This window comes from Drosophila busckii, chromosome 3L (genome assembly GCF_011750605.1).
Source record: "Drosophila busckii strain San Diego stock center, stock number 13000-0081.31 chromosome 3L, ASM1175060v1, whole genome shotgun sequence".
NCBI classification, from domain to species: Eukaryota; Metazoa; Arthropoda; class Insecta; order Diptera; family Drosophilidae; genus Drosophila; species Drosophila busckii.
In genome coordinates, this window is record NC_046606.1 from 19,019,395 (window position 1) to 19,037,565 (window position 18,171).

At 37.8% G+C, this 18,171-nt stretch overlaps 1 protein-coding gene across 1 annotated transcript; it reads right to left on the reverse strand.

Moving 5' to 3' along the window:
• Positions 1-14,845: 14,845 nt before the first annotated feature.
• On the reverse strand, positions 14,846-17,664 carry LOC117134803 (uncharacterized protein K02A2.6-like). The gene is made up of 2 exons (XM_033293750.1): positions 15,308-17,664; positions 14,846-15,234 (listed from the first exon to the last, which is right to left on the reverse strand). Exons 1-2 carry the CDS (start codon positions 16,994-16,996, stop codon positions 15,154-15,156), a joined length of 1,770 nt encoding a protein of 589 aa, XP_033149641.1. The 5' UTR covers positions 16,997-17,664; the 3' UTR covers positions 14,846-15,153.
• Between the last annotated feature and the right edge of the window lie 507 nt (positions 17,665-18,171).

Sequence of the window (18,171 nt, forward strand, 5' to 3'; positions counted from 1 at the left end):
GAAGGCTTTCTTTTTTACCTTTGGTTCTGCATTCAGTTGGTAGATGGAAGAGAGGCCCTCCAGTTGCACGGTGAAATCAGCAAAGTCTCCTGCCGTAAGGCAGTTCAGTAACTCACTGCAACTGGAACTAGAACTTGATTGGTGCTCTATTTTGCATTCGTGATGGACCTTGACGTCGTTAAGATTGCCACTCGCGTCTAAAAGAATTTCCACATAGAACATGTCTGTAGAGATGAAAAGCAACTGTTGATCCTCCATGAATTTAAGCCCCAATTGCCGCGAAAGGCTCTCCAGACGCTCAACGAGTCCGTGGCGAGAGCTTACTTTGATGTAGTGCTGTAGCTTGTCAAGAGCCGTCTGTAGAGTAGCCTTACAGAGCGGATCCATTGGGTAGTGCTTCTCAATAAAGTACATACGCACTGATTTCTTAATTTCATCATAGCTTTTCGGCTTGTTGCGGTACTTTGCTCGGAGCTTCTCCATCAAGGTTTCCTGTTGCATTTGTTTGTTCTTTTCCTCAATGCTGGGTATGAGAATCGACACAGGCATTGTGATGTGGCCACCACTGCCGGCTACTTACAGAAAGAAAAAACACAAATACAAATTCTTCTTCTTTGCTTTGTAATTGGCTTTATTTTCTTACCTGACTTGGCGAGCGTGGATGTTTTTATATTTATTCCACTCATATCGTTTTAAGTGTTTGTGTGGGATTACCCAATTTTATTATTTCTCCACAGTAATTAATTAGAAAATAATTGCTCTTACATTTTCGTTCCTGCAAATGTTTGCAGAAAGTATGTAGCGACGCCTAATTGTTTTTGTTGCTAGAGATTTGTTGCGAGACATTCCAATATTGCTGTCGAGAAAAGTATTCATAACATCGATAAGTATCGACCATCTCTAGAAAAATTAACAGCTGTTATAAGCAAATTTAATTTTTAAATATGCATATTTATTGCAATCAACAATATAATTTAAAATAAACGTAATTGTACCAAAAAACTGAAAAGTTATTTTGATATTTTTTGTACATAGTAAATTTTAATGTGTGTATTTTTTGTTTATATATACACAGGTTGCTTTTAGTTCCTAAAAGATTTATCTAATTTTATAAAAAATAATATTAACTATCTATTTGTAGACTCCGAAATTATAACTTTGTTAAGATTTGAAAAAAGCAATTATGAATTATTCGACAGTATTTCAGAAATTTATCTATATGTACATACAAATGTTGAATATCCGCTCTTCTTTTGTACGCTGCGTCAGATGCGAAGACCACCAGGAATAAAACTGATGAAGGGAACTAACACATACACATTTATTTTGAAGAACATTTTTTGCAGCATTCTCCTTCGTTTCTTTTTATTTCTTCAAGTAAAATTTCCATATTATTTAGGGTAGTTAGCTTTCAATAGTATATGCATAAAGTTAGATATATACTAATCCAAAAAAAATTCATAATGTAGATTAGTACGGTGCCACAAATAAGATGGTGTGGGGCTACAATAGCTTTATGCCAAAGGCAAAAAATTTTTTTTTCAAAAGCGGGCAATATTTTTATATTTTATTGAATGTAAAATGTTTTTCATAGCAAGGTAATGTAATGTAAGGGTTTTTCATAGCAAATTGGATTTTTTTAAGTCTGTAAGGATTCAATATACAATTTTGTAATTGACACGAAATTGTTAAAGAGACTTAGCAATGTATGTATATAAAAAAAATATTCCACTTTGTGGAAATTACTATTTAATTTTTCAACATAAAATAACGTATTAAAAAATCTTGCTGTCAAAATACTTTTGCCACCGTACTAATCTACATTACAAATTTTCTTTGGATTAGTATCATACATATCTGACTCTATGCATATACTATTGAAAGCTGACATATTGAACTAACTACCTATAGTTTGGATATTTTACTTAAAGAAAAAAAATATACAAAAGAGAACGAAGAAAAAAATTTTCGTGAAAATATTGTGCCAGCCAGTGTATGTATGTATGTATGAAATGCTTACAACCAAATTAGCGCAATAAAGGAGACATACATAAATAAATAGAATTAGCCAATGACGGTATACCGATTCAGGAGTTAAATGCTTCAACTGCTCTGGTCCCCCACTGACAATACCTAATTTAACGCGATTTACGCAATCATGTGCATAATTTGACTTAGGGCTGAGAGCTCAGCTCTGATTTAATAACGTTGCCTGTGTCTTGACTGCATGTCTCTTAAAGCTGAAGCCTTATCGGTTTCGCATTAGGCTAAAGCTGAGCTCTCTTCGCTTTTGTTGTGTTACACAAAGCCAACAAACAAAACCCAATTTACATAGAATAGCTAGCGATTATCGCATCAGCTTGCCTATTCTTGCCATTTTTGCCGCAAAATGCGCCTGCAGCATTTTTAATATGCAATAGCGACCAGTTCCTGTATGTATGCAAGGATGCAACGTGCCAGCCAGCCAGCCCGCCAGCTCGTGCACAACCAGCGAACTTACACAAGACAAAAGTTGTTATGCACTTGGATATATTGGTTAATGCCAATGCTCAAAGTTTATGCCATCCCCTTGGCTGTTTACTCTCGGTCAGCTGAGGTAAGTCCCAGAGCAAGTCCGTTTACACCAGGAGGTAAATGCATTGCAAATCTAATAAACTTCAAGTTGATTGTGTTTGTGGGGTCAAGAGAGCAAAAAATGCAAAATTGCGTTGAACTTTTACAGACTTTATAGAATCAGGACTAATCGTACTTAACAACAACTTGGCCTCTCAACTTATGGTAAGTCTCCCTATTTTCTCACTTACAAATTCCTTTGAAGCTGTTATAAATCTATGGACTTTAGTCACCACACACCTAAAGCTCGCTATTATCCCACAGCTATGCACCAAATGCATTACAAATGCAATTCAATTTTCTTGCCAAGTGGCACTTGTGTGCTGCGTGGTCTTGTTTCGTTGGCTTAGAAACCGTGAAGGCTTTAAGTGAAAAATGTGTTGGATTCTTGATTAGCCCGACGCCCACAAATTATTTGGAAAATGGGTTAATTTATTAACAAAAGACACTCTTATAAATATAAATGATAATTAAATTATACTAAATACCTAATATTTTTGGCAAGGAATTTTATTTAATGGGGCTTGCACGTTATGTTTTATATAATTCTCCCTTTATATTATTGATTGTTTTTCTTGACTCTGCGCAGGTAAAAAATAATGTAGGTTGTTTTACAACTTTCGCCATCAAACAATTCCACAGCTGCTCATTCTGTCTTCGTTGCCATGTCGCATTCGCTTTTACCTTTGGGTTTGCCTAAGGCTCGTTGACGCTTTGATGTATGCTTCAAGTTTTTTTTTCTTTTGGGTTCTCATCTTTGGTCTCTTTTTTATTTGTTAAATGCCGCTCGCCCAGCCTAGATGGCTGGACAATTCCTCTCTTATTGGCCACTAATACTAGTGCATCAGATTGATGAAAACTTTGACAAAAGTTTTCCTCGCCATTTACATTGCCAACTCTTCTAAAAAATGCCATAAGCTTTGTGGGTTAGTTTGTTGGGCTACAGATTATTTGCACGAGATCTGGCATGCTCTTGGCGATTAATCTTCTGATGTCTGTCTGGTTTTGTTTACTGTTCGAAAATAGATATTTTGCACTTGCACGACTTAACAGTTTGGTTTTATAATGTGTCAGTTTTTGTTTGCTTTGGCTCGAGGCGACATGTGGACGTGCCAAAGAGCTCGATATGCAAACACAATATGTTAAGCATAAAGTTGAGTTAACGCCTAATGGAAGCTTGTGGCAATCGATAGCTAATGCATTAACTTAAGTTTCAAATTAAAATATCGCTGCACTTTAGTTTATCATTTATTTGCTCAGATTTAATAGTTTGTGTGTAAGTTTGTGAGACAAACGCCTTGAAAAACTTTCAATCAACGTCTCTGCTTACATTCACCTCATAGTTATGAGCTAAGGTTGTTTGCTTATCTGGTGATTAGTACTATCAAGGCTTGCGGCCATGTTGGCAAGTTCAATACAGCCAGCATTGAGTCCTGTGTGGTTTGCTTAAGTGGGCGTTTGTTTCTCACTCTCGTTGTGTGCGTGGGTGTTGCTTACGCCTTTGGCACTGTAATCAAAAAAACACCCAATAGCGTATGATGCGTGCAACGTGGACGTCCCACTGCCAGGGCCAGGCAAGCGTGTAAATGCAATTTCCGTTTGATGCACCAGAATTTCGTGCATGCTCCGACATCGCCACGGCCAGCACGATGGCCGTAGTGACTGTTTGACTGCTTGACTGACAGCAAACCAATAAACAGCAACAACAACTACAACAGCCCATAATGCAGACGATACACTCGTTGCTAGGTCGTATGAATGCGCTGCCAGCCCTATGCTCTATTTACTTTTCTAAAATATATTTATATGACAAAATGCAGCATTAAGTGCAACGTAAATACAATTGTCATGCATTTTATTTTTTATATACTTCCATTCACTTTGGAGAAGTTGTGTGTATGTATTTCATTCAAAAGAGTATATGCCTTGCATTATGTTTGTCCTTTCCGAGCCAGCATATAAATACTTATTACGCCATTGTTGACAGCAGCCATTGTTGTTGCTGTTATTCCTTTTCGTTCAGTTTCTGAAAACATCGTTTTATTGCTTTTAGTTCAATATATTATTGCTTGCTTTATTCTCGACCCAAAGCTTTTTTTATTCATAGTAATGTAATGCACTTTGGCTTATTTCTGCGCAACATTGCATATGAAACGTCAATAAATTTAACTTGAGTACTCATTTGAGCTTACAAATTTTGAAATTAATATAGTAGGTACTTTTAAGTATGTGAACACTTAAAGCTACAAATTATATATTTCTTATGTACTTGACTTTCCCAAGTATTTGGCAATTATAAAATTTGTTGTTGACTTGCAGAACTCAAAGCAGCAACCAATAGCAGCAGCAACAATACAAGCAATTTCAATACACAATGAGCAAAAGGCACTTGCTTGTAAGTAATTTGTGCGGCAATTAGTAAGTGTGTCAGAGAATGGGCCAGGAGCGAGGAATTGAAGCACTTGAATGCGACCTATGCCACAAGGCATACACACATAGTCGTAAGCTGAATGTTTGAATGTTGCCATACTTAAGATTTACGCTACGCTTATACCGAGTGTGCTACAAAAAAAAAAAAGGCTAGAGATGGGAAAAAGTTTTGCTTTTATCACGAGCTGCATGGAAAAGAAATATTATCTATGAATTATATTTGAAGGGATTATTTATATGTCGACTGTATGCTGGCGACGGCATAGAGAAAAAACTAATAATTATTTAAGCTGAGTCAGGCATAGGTATGTATGTATATATTGGGAGATTCAAAACGACCCAAGACATGTTGAAAACGTTGGGGAAACTTTAATCCGGTCTGAGATAGTCTTACTTATTAATAGTAGTAAAATAAGATAAAAAGAGTTCTTAGGAGTTAAAGCCCGCTGTGTTGAACGCATAAGGTAGATTACTCGGAAGGGTGCGTGGCAGAATCTGAAGAATTCATTGGTTTCAACAAATACAAGGAGGCAATATCACAATTCATAATTCAATTTCATCCTAACATTACGTCTCTCATAATCCGATGGGTAGTTAACAAAGGAAGATTAATTTAAAGAACTATACTAAAATCATACATAGATGAATATCTAAAGTAAAGAACTTATCTGAAAAAACTTTTCCGAAGGGATTTGAATATTGATGGTCTCCAGAGAGATATATAAAGTAATCAGGTTGTGTAAGAACTTTTGTTAGAAACAATTGTGGGTTATTCACGGGCAATGCACGTACTCATTTCTAGCAGTATGGACACAGACACACACATCTGGATTTAAGCTGGTATACCTTTTATACTGCTAGCTGGTGGCACTTGAGACGTGGATGCCACATTCGCGCTGCTTGACACTCATGTGATAAGCAACGATGGCGACAAAGCGACAAGTTGAAAGCAAACAGCAGGATAGCTAAACAATGTAGCCAACAATAACGCGAGCAACAAGAATAGAAACAAGAGCAAGTACAACATCAACTAAAGAATAATAACATCTTGCAAAAGCATTCAATGAAATTTTAAAGCAAAGCACTTGCAATAAAAAGTGTTGGCCAGTGTCGTTTAAGTCATCAAATGCACATACTTAAATGTGCTCAGTGGCTCTGCTCTGGGTGGCCGGTGGCACTACTCGCTGCTATAATGCTTCCGTTTCCTGGTCACATTTTTGCTGCTTCTACATCGTCTTTTTAGCTTGGAAATGCCTTTATTGTTCACTTCCTGCTGTTTGCTGTCCACTTTGGCGGTTGCTTTCGCCTCAATTGCAATCATATTACAAGCAACATTTAATTTAATTTGTTGCGGAAATCAAAAAGATACCCATGTGCCCCAAAACCCCAACTTCAGCTCCAGAAAACTGCTGCAGCAGCAGGCAGCACTTTGTGGTCAACTTATGGTTTCAGTTTGCGCTTTAATGGACCGCAAAAAGAATGTCATACATTTGTGCGAGTATTCGCACATGAATCTGGTTATGTCGTTGCTCTGGGCCTTAAACTTTCCCATGGCATTTTCAAGTCCAATTGCCATCATTAAAACCTGCTAGCATTTGGGCTTCAAAATGTTAACACTGAGTGGCTTTGCATAGCGCATGCTCCGAAAGTCACTCCAGCAGCAGCTGAGATATCATAATTTCTCCTCAAGCTGTGCAACATTCCATGTTTATCATAGAATGCTCAGTACCTGTTGCTCTAGATTTAAAAATATATGGCCAATAGAATATTTAAAAATATATTTACAAGCCATTTCACAACGCTTTTTGCTTAATTCCGAGAAATCTTTTGAGTTCTTGTTGGCAGCTTCTTCTGCTATTGTGCCGTTGCCGTTGCCGTTGCCGTTGCCGTTGCCTTTGGCCTTTGCCTTTGCATTTGCCTTTGACCAGAGTGAAACCTTTTTGATCCACTGCCAATTACGCGGGCGGCAGGCAAAGCTTACTTACTAAACACTTGCCCACGGCCATCGCAGCGGCTTTGCAGTTGTCAGTTTCTTTTGTGGCCTGCTGGCATTTATCTGAAGTGGCATTTGACCGAGAGACAGATAACGAAAAAAGAAAACACAGCAGCCCGACTTTGAAAAATCCTTTGAACAGCCAGCGGCTTGCCAATGCAGACTTGTTGCCTGACTATTCACTTTCTCCTTGTCCTTGTGCGTGGCCTTGCTCCAAGCAGCTGCCACTTGGGCAACAGGCGTAGCAACTACATTCCCAAAGGCGTTCGAATGGCAAAACGAGCTGCACAAAGCGCTGACCTCGATCATTTGAGTGGCTCACAAATAATTGGCTCTATCTGCGCATTATGCATTATCTGACAGCTCAGTCACACGCTTTCGCCATTTGTTCATGAATTATTCAGTCTCTACTATCTGGTTTGATTAAATAATGCATGCCAACGATGGGCTCAGCTTTCAGGCAGCTGCCAAAATAAAATATATATAAAACTGTCAAAAGTTGTTGGAGAAATAAATCAGATACAATCCAACTTATTAAATAAATCCAAATAACATTCGTTGGTTGAGGTTAAAAAAACTTAAAATATTCCAGCACGACATGAGTTATGCTTTTTATTCGCTACTTTGTTGCCCTTTTAATTTAATACTGAGTCAATAACATAGCAGACTGCGCTTTTTTAATGAGAAAAACTTTTTATATTTATTTTTGTTTGATATCAACTATAGACAATCGACCTATATCAATAGGTCAGTAACATTCTTAAGCTTGTATGTGCAGTGTTTTAAGCAAATCGATTTGTCGATGGGCGTAACTTGTTTTTTTTTTTATTTCCAAGGGATAGGGAGGATATTTAATTTACAAAAATAAAAGCGATCAAGTTCGTAAACAACAAAAAAACATTATACCTTTAGCTCTTATAGTCTCTGAGTTATTGATGCTTATACTGATTAAGAATAAATACACTTTATTGATAGGTAGACATCGTATTTTTGATAACGTACTATAAGTAACTACGCATTTCTCTGACTAAATTAAATACGTTAACTTAAATTAATTGGGAAATGGCGTTGTCCTGATACTTTTTTGACCCGCTGCATTTCAATTACCGTGGACACTTTGTTGCTAGCCCCCCCGACTCGCTGTAGTATCGCAGTCCCAAACTTTTTTATGTTTGCTACATTATTGATATTGCAAACAATTTTTTGCCAATATTTTTTCGGTTTGCAACATCATAAATGTAATTGTTTATTCGAACATGAGCTGGCCACAAAAAGCATTTATATTTACACCGCGACTCATTTAAATAAGGTTTTCGGCTTTTAAACTCTACAGAACGTGTATTGGTCCTAAAGGTTAGTTGACTGGGTATATTTTAAGGCGGAATCACGTTGGAAATTACAGTTAATTACGTTAATTATATTTTGATTGACGCGTAAAAAATATTATATTGTCTTACCATATATATTGTCTTACCATATATATATTGTCTTATTGTTAGTGGACAACCTCGCTAAAGATCTAAGCAAGTAAGCAAATTCAACTGATGTATAAATGTTTCATTCACATGCAACGGAGTGTTTAAAAATTTGTCTGTGTCTATTTGCTCATTTTGTTGCTGTTTTCTGTTTGATTTTTGGTTTGTCACTTGCAGGCACTTTGGAATATGCAATTGCTGATACCCACGCATAAACACATATATACGCACACACACACACACACACAAAAATATATATGTTTGAATACATGCATGCTTATAGATAATGGCACTGTCAGTAGCGCATTGAGCAACATCAATCATACGCATACGAATACGCATACGTCCTGTTGTACGCCGCACCTAGCCTCAAGACTTGGCTTGATATATATGTGCTTCTACAGGCGTGTGTCTGTGTGTGTTTGCTCATGTTGCAGCTAGCGGTCTGACTTGTACAACGGCACCTTGGACATGCTGTCGCTGACGCGGCAAATATACGTACAGTACTACATATATGTATACATAGGCTCGATGCGTGTGTGTGTGTGACATTGACGGTCATTAAGGGGAACTGGTCCGTTATTTGTAGTCCTATTTTGGAGAAACTTTCGTTGCTGCGGCGCATAGTGCATTATGAAGCTTCAATTGGCCTTGATTTTGAGCTGGTATCAACGTTTAGTCTTTATTTTGATATCTATGCATGTAGTTTGTTGTGGAAAATTGGGTTTTAATTAATTGTGAGCAAGCCGCACCCGCAAATAAACTCACAAAAGTAACTATATGTCAAATTTGTCAACCGCATTATTATACTCATTTCTCATGCACAAGTTTGTTGCTTAGCTCTTGATTATTCACAAGCATTTATGGAATATACAGTATGCATAGAGGACTTTTTCTAGCTGTAAGTAATTTGCTTTTATGTCTTATGGGGTAATTTCTAACCACTCATAGCAGACATAGCATTCATCAAGTTAATAAGTCGTAAGCTGATAGCCGCATCCCTTTGTAGTTAAAGCAATTGCGTTTGAGTTAGAGAATATTACTTTGGCGCTTCTAATAATAACTACGTGCACTTTCTAATTGCTTACGACAAACAAAAGCAAACAAACTAGGCACAAGCGCAAACTGAACAGAACAAATACACGTTGTCACAATCCAAACACGTTAAGAGAGCCAAGAGGGATCAGAACGTGTCAGGCTTGATGGTCAACGGCTGGGCCACTTGGACAGCAGCGACAAGAGTTAATGTTTGGCCAAGGCAAATAAATTATGTTGAAATTTATCAACTAGTACGCTGAACAGCAAAAAATTGTGTACACTTAACTTTAGTATAAAATAAATAAGTTAGAACGCTCACTAAAACTACAGAGAAAGGTGAAATTCTGAAAACAAATTTAATATCTTGCTCAGCTCAAAATTAAATGTGTGGAATTCCGGCTAATGATTCTTATTTTCGTGTCCAAGTACTCTTTGCTTTATTTAGCAAGAAACTCTGGATTTTAATTAGAAAATCTCAATGCCTTCATTAATTATATGTTTAAGAAGATGAGTAAGCTCTTTGAATCTCTGTTTATTTGCTTACTCAAACAACACCATGAAAGCAAATTAGTCTGGCTAGGTGACTGTTTTTTCGCTTTTGACTGCTAATTGAGATATTTATGCGTATTTGTTCATATCCTACTCCAAATTAGTTTGCAACCCACTTCAGTGTAGGTTTCGATGGTAAAACCTATTTGAGGGCAGCTGGGTGTTATCTTACTGCAGACTCTGGTGACATTGTTAGCCCACTTTATTGTTATTTTTTTCTCTTTTTTTTTGGTGGTATCAGGCAAGTGAACTTGTCGACCAAGCCCAACGCTGCAAATTCATAAAACGTGACAGGAAACGCCAAGCAAGCTCTTCTCGGTCCTTGTTCAGGCTCTGTCTTTCAGCTACTCTTACCTTGATTGAAATGCCAAATTGGTGCCGACGCAAAGAGCGAACAAAAGTATACTCTGTGGTAACATTTTGGAATTAATGAATGGATTTTAAACTCTCTTTTAAGTTATGATGTGTTAATCACAGACTTATGTGAATCTTATGCAGTGTTAATCACGCAAGCAATTTAACCCATACTACCATTTTTTGCTTGTTTCTAGGGTATTCGCTTCATTTTCCGTTAGCTTGTAGCGACGTGCTAAATTAATTTGACATTTCTGGCATTGTTGTGGCGAACATGAGCATCCAGCGCTTTACGCTTATCCTAGCCGTGATTTATGTCAAAGAGTTGACTTTCACGCAACTCATCCCTACTCCTCTTGTCCTCTGCTCGCACCTGATTACCATTGTAAGTCTCGTTTTTTCTTTGTTGTGCGCCGGCAGACCCAAACACAATTTGACACAATTTGCGGCAAGTTAATACAGTCTTGTCCTCATAAGCGAAAGAAGCAAAACCTTTAATGCCAAGAACATTTTGAGTAAGTCTAGGCAGCTGTTTAAAAAGCTTCCTCAACTTTAAGCCTGAGAATATTTTTCCGCTTTAATTGGGCCATTGTACAAATGCACAAATGCAACATTTGTTGCATTCAATAAAAATTCCATAAAATATTTATAAATGTCGATTAATAGCATTTTTATTGTTTGGACATATTCATTAATTGATGGCTTTTTTAAATGTATAAATTGCTTTCCATGGCTTTAATCAACCATTTAAAAATATTCTAGCATACTCCATCTTTTCTCACACACAATTTGCGTTTTTACAACCACTTTATTTCATACTATGCAAATTTTTATGCGTTGTCATTTGTATCATTAGCCAGTCCCTTTTTTTTTTTTGATGTTTTTTTGTTTTGGTTGCCCTTTTTATGCGTTTCAAAACAAAGAACTGACAATGGCTACTATGGTCTTAACCTGAACTTGCTGATGCGTGGCGCGGCTTTTTGCTTTGTTATGCATCCAAGTGATTTTCTTGTTGTTCTTGTTGTCGCTTTCAGCAAAAGCAATGTGGAAAAAAGAAAGAACACTTACAACTTTTTGTTTTATGAGCAACAGGAGAAAAAAATGGTTTGGAATCCATCTGTCTGGCCAGTTTTATTGCTCTACTGGCTTCGAGGAGCGCACAATGAAGCTGAAACACAACTTTGCAAAATTCTTTTTTTCCCGTATTTTAAAATTTATATGCATAAAATATGTATACATAAAAATAACATGTAGCAATAGTAAACGCAGAAAAATTCAGTTGGCAAATTTTACGGTTTCCTGTTCAGTGCAGCTCGGAAAAGTTCGTTGCAGTTCAATGAAACGAATTTCCTGCCGAACAAACAGGAACAACTGTTCATAATATCCTGTTAAGACTCAAGCTTCGTCAGCGAAAATCATTTATAGGTTAGCTTTTGAAGTTTTTTGAAAAATCTTATTATATTTAAATTGTGTAGAGCCTATGAGAAGTACAAGTATTTAATGTGTGTAAGCCTAATGAACAGCAATAGTACAAAATAGTACTAAAAAACCATATTAGCAAACAGAATTTGTCATTCTAACCTCGCATGTTTTATTGGTGTTTCTAGTTGGTACTTGTTGGTCTTGCGGTTGTCCTGCGACTTTTAGTTTATCTTTGTTATGCATGGCCCAGTTTGCATGCTAATGGCGTTTTTTATGTAAGCAGGCAGCCAGTTAAGCCACCGACTCGAATCACTTGCGATTTATTTGATGTGGTTGAAGGCGTTTACGTTTAGGTATAAAATATACTGCTGCTAAGGCACTTTTAATATGGGGCTGTTCTTTTCGGCTGCAGGCAACGTGAAAGGATTGATAACATGGCAAGTGAACTCGAAGCGTGTGCCTCACTGTCAAATGTCAACCAGTCGACAATATTTCTTAATGTCATGTTGAGATGTCACATGACTCAACTCAACACAGCAGCGAGTAGATTAGTGGGCTTGTCATTTAGTTAATGCTCTCTTGGGTGTGTTACTAATTAGAGTACGCAAGCATGCGGCTTGCGATTGCTTGCTACAATGGTTGATGAGTGGTTAACAATTAATTATTTAGTAGGTGCCTAAGCTATTTTTGTTCAGAATTTAAAATAACAGTTTATATTTACTTGCAATTTAAGTTGGTCTTAAAGTTCAAACAGCTTGAAAAGCTGTGATGTGACAATTTATTTTTCTGCTTATTGCTTCAGTCATTTGCATAGCTCAAGAAAAAGTGTAACGCTTCCTTCGTTTCTTTCATTTGAAAGTTATAAATCCTTAAAACATGCCCGGCTAAAGGACGTGAAATCTGAAGCCAAACAACAAACGGCAAACAAATCCGTAAACTACTTTTTGGAACTTGACACGCTCGAAGTGTGGAAGGCCTTTTACGAATTTACATAACAAGTCTACTCTAGCTAAGGGCCACAGTAAGATGGTTTGCCCAAAAATCTTACTAATTTTCTATTGAATGCCTAATGAAGTCCCCTGATCGTCCACTTCTGTTGGCTCACTGCATAGATTGTGTTGACAGCTGGAATTGACTTTGGCAATGTCAAGGGACTGCATGTGTGAATAATTAATAATATTACTTGTTTCTCCATTAAAACGTAGCAAAATATGGTAAGTAGCATCAACAATACAGAGCAGGTGACACTGTTATCGTTGCGATCAATTAATATTATAATATGCATGAATTGTAGTTATTATATAGAGAAAATGTTTGTTTATCAAGGGGGAGAGTGGAAGATTTTTCTAGTAGGCTTTAATATAAAGAATACATTTGCTGGACGAAGTGATAAAATCATATTAAATTAATAAATACTAAATGGATGTCACCATATATGTAAACCTATTCTATAAACTTACATAGGTATATTGACTATTTATTTTTAATATAAGTGTCATAACTAGATTGGGGTCTATTTTGCCAGAGGGACTTGAATGTTTAGTTAATAAACAGCGTTGTCCTCGATATTGAATTAAAGCGATAACAAATTGTAATTACGCTGGGCAAGTGCCGAGGCTAATGCAGTTTGGAGCAGCACGGAATGCGTGGACAAATTGACATAAATTAGGTAAGATTGCTTGGAACGCCAGCCAGCTTTCTTAGCGTCTATGCTGTGGTTACAAGCTGGGCTAGGGGTGCATTGTATGCTTGAACATATGTAATTGCTTGTTTGTCCAAGCTGAGACGTGTGTGTGTGTGTGCAACATAAATTAAGTGCGGAAATAGGGTCAACATATAAATTTCAAATTGATTACTTTTAGCCTCTGGACTGTTGCAAGCAAATAAAAACAAGCTCGCATTAAAGATGACCGCAGTCGACTTTTTGGTACACTTTGACTGGAAGGATATGTGACTTGTGATTTTGCCGTGACAGACGGACAGACATCGTACTATCGACATAGTTGGTACTAACTAATCTGATACACATACATTATTTTCGCCTTGTGCCTGTTTGCACAATTTCATAATACTCTTTTCCATTTTTTATGGAAATGTGAAAGTGTATAATAAGAATGTAATTTAAGCTTGTAGTGCTGTACGGATGTCAGCAGACCAGCTCTAGTAGCTTTGTCCTAATAGTATTATATGGCAGTTTGTCTTTGGCGCTTGCTTGTAACCAGTTAGCACTCAACATTTACATTGCATTTCATAATGCGCTTTTTGGATTAACACCAATTAGTGCATTACTCTAATAACACTCACAGGCACAGGCATATATAACCATGTTCGTTGTTGACAACAACTCGTGCAACATGAATTTGTAATTGGAATTTATGCAATAACATTTCGATGTTTCATCTGATATTGGAAATTGTGCACGGCTTGTGCTCGTATGGCAATTAAGTTCAAGCTGCCATCTCCAACCCGACATTTTCATTTGACATTTGACAACACACACACACACAAACATTCGCACACATCGTTACTAAGACACAGCTGTTGACTTGGGTATATTAGTGGTGATATGACAAACAGCGAAGTCTCAACCATTGCAAAGCAAACACCAAGTGGCCCTCATTTGTGCAACCAAACAGCAAAAACAATTCTAAGCGGCAACTGTACACGACTCTGAGGACACCCTGTAACGATAATTGCAGTCGCTTTCCAAGCCTAAGCTCAATATACATATGTGACTTTAATACCACCTAAGAACTCAACTACATTTACATATGTATGCATATTGCTGAATGGGAATGACTGCGTCTCCACTATCGATGGAGGGGTATGCATGTGTATGCAAATACCAACATCAAACACTCAATGTGTGATTAAGTCGGGATAAAGATGCCGTGCGTTGGTTTCAGTGAACATTATGCGCTTTTGTGGGTTTTGAGTTTAATTAGTGATTAATGAGTCCAGTGATTTCTGTTTGAGAGCTTAATTCGAACTGCATGTATTTGGCGGTTATCGCTATGTATGTATGTTAGTTTACATTATGAGTAGTGGCTGTTAACTTTTAACATAAGTGCAGCCGTTATTATTTAAATATGCTAATACATTTATAACACATCTCCTCCCTTAATTAGATCTTATGCTTTCTAAAATCCGGAGGCGTATAACGGTTTACGTTGTTGCGAGTTCTAGTGCTTCTGCGGACTGGAATACTAGAAGGGCGTTGACGCTGCTGTGATGGAGCGTCGTTTTGGCTACCAGCCGGGTCTGCGCTAGAAACATCAACTAGGGGCGCAGATTGCGGTAAGCTTGGGGATTGGCTCTGCAGATCCTCGGCATTTTGTAGTGGCGTGCTGTTTGGCAACTCCGTATTTAACGAAAATTGAGCAAAACTGTTGTCGAGGCGATCGGCGTTTGTATGTTGTTCGCTAACATTTACCCTTGGCTTCAGTTGATTTACATGGCGTTTGTAGTATCCATATTTGTTTTTTACTATGTAAAGCATTAGACCAACTGGGCGGTCAATGATGGCTTCAATCCACTTTTCTCCCTTTGCGTAGTTTCGAGCAAAAACTGGTTGCTGTGGTAGATACTTCGTTGCTTTGTAAGCTGTTGTAGCGGGTTGCTCGAAAAGCTGACTGAGAATGGTGCGAACGGGGCGACCGTGAATGAGCTCTGCTGGTGTTTTACCCTCGGCATTTGGAGTAAAACGATACGAAGCAAGGTACTTCGTGACTGCTAATGTCGGTGTCAATCCCTCTCTGATATTTTTTGAGACTGAGGTTTTGAACGTCTGTACAAAGCGTTCTGCAAGTCCATTCGATGCTGGATGAAACGGTGCTGTTGTGATGTGCGTTATACCGTTAAGAGCGCAAAACTGTTTAAATGCGTCTGCTGTTAGTTGAGGGCCATTGTCGCTGACTAATGTTTTTGGATAACCTTCGATTGCGAAAATTGCTGACAACGCTGCAATTGTGTTCGCAGTTGTAGTAGACGTCATTTGAGTTACAAACGGAAACTGTGAGAATGCATCTACACAAATGAGCCACATGGAGTTGAATATGGGCCCAGCAAAATCGATGTGAATCCTCTCCCATGCGGAAGTTGCGTTTGGCCAACTCTGAAAATGTTTAACTGGAGACGGATTATTAGTTTTACAAATATTGCAAGACTTGGTTAAATTTGAAATATCTTCGTCTATGCCCGGCCACCAGACATGTTGCCTTGCCAACTGTTTCATTCTTGCGATGCCCCAATGACCATCATGCAAAAGCTTGAGAATGTCGTTCCTTAGCGTGCGAGGTATAACAATACGATTTGTATCCGTATGTAGACATAACAGTTGGTTGTTCACTGTTATGGCGAATCTCCGATTGAAATATGGAGATATTTCAGATTCGCACTGCTTGTCTGGCCATCCGTTTGAAACAAAGTTGAGAACTTTTTTCAATGTTTTGTCCTTCCTTAGATGCTTTAAGATAACATCAGCGTTGATTGGAGGAGATATTTCGACGATGTTGTTGCACGCTTCTGCTTTGTCGAACTCCTCATCTGTTGGCAATGGTAAGCGTGAAAGAGCATCAGCGTTGCCGTGTGCGGTGGTTGAACGGTACCTGATCTCGAAGTCATAGGCCATAAGAATTATAGCCCACCGTTGAAGCCTGTTTGAAGTCATAGTAGGAAGATGCTTGCTTGGACTGAAGATTGTGACCAAAGGCTTGTGGTCGGTGATCAATATGAATTTTCTTCCATACAGATACTGATGAAACTTTTGTACCCCAAAAATGATTGAGAGTGCTTCCTTCTCAATTTGGCTGTACCTGACCTGGTGTTTGTCCAACGTTTTTGATGCAAATGCTATCGGCCGTTCTTTTTTATCTGGTTGTTTTTGTGATAACACTACCCCGATGCCAAAAGACGATGCATCTGTTGCTAAGATGAGCTGTTGATCTTCTTTGAAATGCGCTAACTGAGTAGCGTTAAGAATGTGACTTTTTAATTCTGAGAAAGCTTGTTGCTGCTGCGACCCGAACCTGAACGGCGTGTTCTTTCGGCGAAGTTGATTTAATGGAGAAGCTAACTGAGAGTAATTTGGTATGAAATTACAATAATAGTTCACTTTTCCCATGAACGCATCTAGTTGCTGTAGATTTGTGGGCGGCTTCAATTCTTTGACAGCTTGCAGGCCCGAGGCATCAGGCAGGATACCCTTTGCACTTACTCTTCTCCCTAAATATTCGATTTCCTATTGAAAAAATTTACATTTTTCTTTTTTACATTTTATGCCATTGTTGTGTAAAATGGTTAAAATTTGTTCTATCCTAGAAAAGTGTTGCTCGCTTGTTGGTGCAGTTATAATTATGTCGTCTAAATAGTTACCACAGCCTGGAATGCCGCTGATGAGTTGTTCAAGGTAACGCTGGAATATAGCGGGAGCGCTAGCTATTCCATAAGGCAAACGTTGGTACTGAAAAAGACCCAACGGCGTGTTGACAACCATAATTTGCTTGGCTGCTTCGTCTAGTTCCATTTGTAAATATGCGTCTTTAAGGTCAATCTTTGTGAAATGTTGACCTTGTCGAATGACATGCAAAAGTGACTCGCGTGTTGGCAATGGGTATTGCTCGATGTCGAGTTGTGAGTTGACGCCTTGCTTAAAATCTCCACATATGCGAATTGCTCCACCCGGCTTCGGGGCCAGAACTATTGGAGATGCCCAATTGCTGAACTTAATTGGTTTCCAAATACCTGCTTGAGTGAGTCGCTCTGCTTCCTCTTTGAATTTTGTCATTTGCGAGAAAGGTATTTGTCGGCTTTTGAAAAATTTTGGTATAGCGTTTGGCTTTAAATAAATACTTGTTTGGAAGTTTTTTTATTATACCGAAAGCTGGCGAAAATACTTCTTTGTACCTGTTACAAAGACTAGATATTTTCTCAATGTTATGTTCATTCACAACTGAAATTTGCGTAATTTCAAATTTAAATGTTTTAAATAAATCTAACCCGAACAGATTGCTTGAATTATTTACGTTTGCGACTATAAGCACTACATTTGCTTCCTTATTGCCGCACTTTGCGTTAGTGTACAATTCGCCTAATATTGGAATTGGCTTTTGCCCGTATGCCTGTAAAATCCTGTTTGATTTTACCAATTTTGGACTGTTTAATTGTTTGTACGTTTTTGCATTAATTACGGACACTGCTGCACCTGAATCCATTTCAAATTTGATAATTTTATTTGAAATAGCAAGATCAATAAAGTTTTTATTATCTTCTATTTTAACCAAATTTGTGACACTGTGT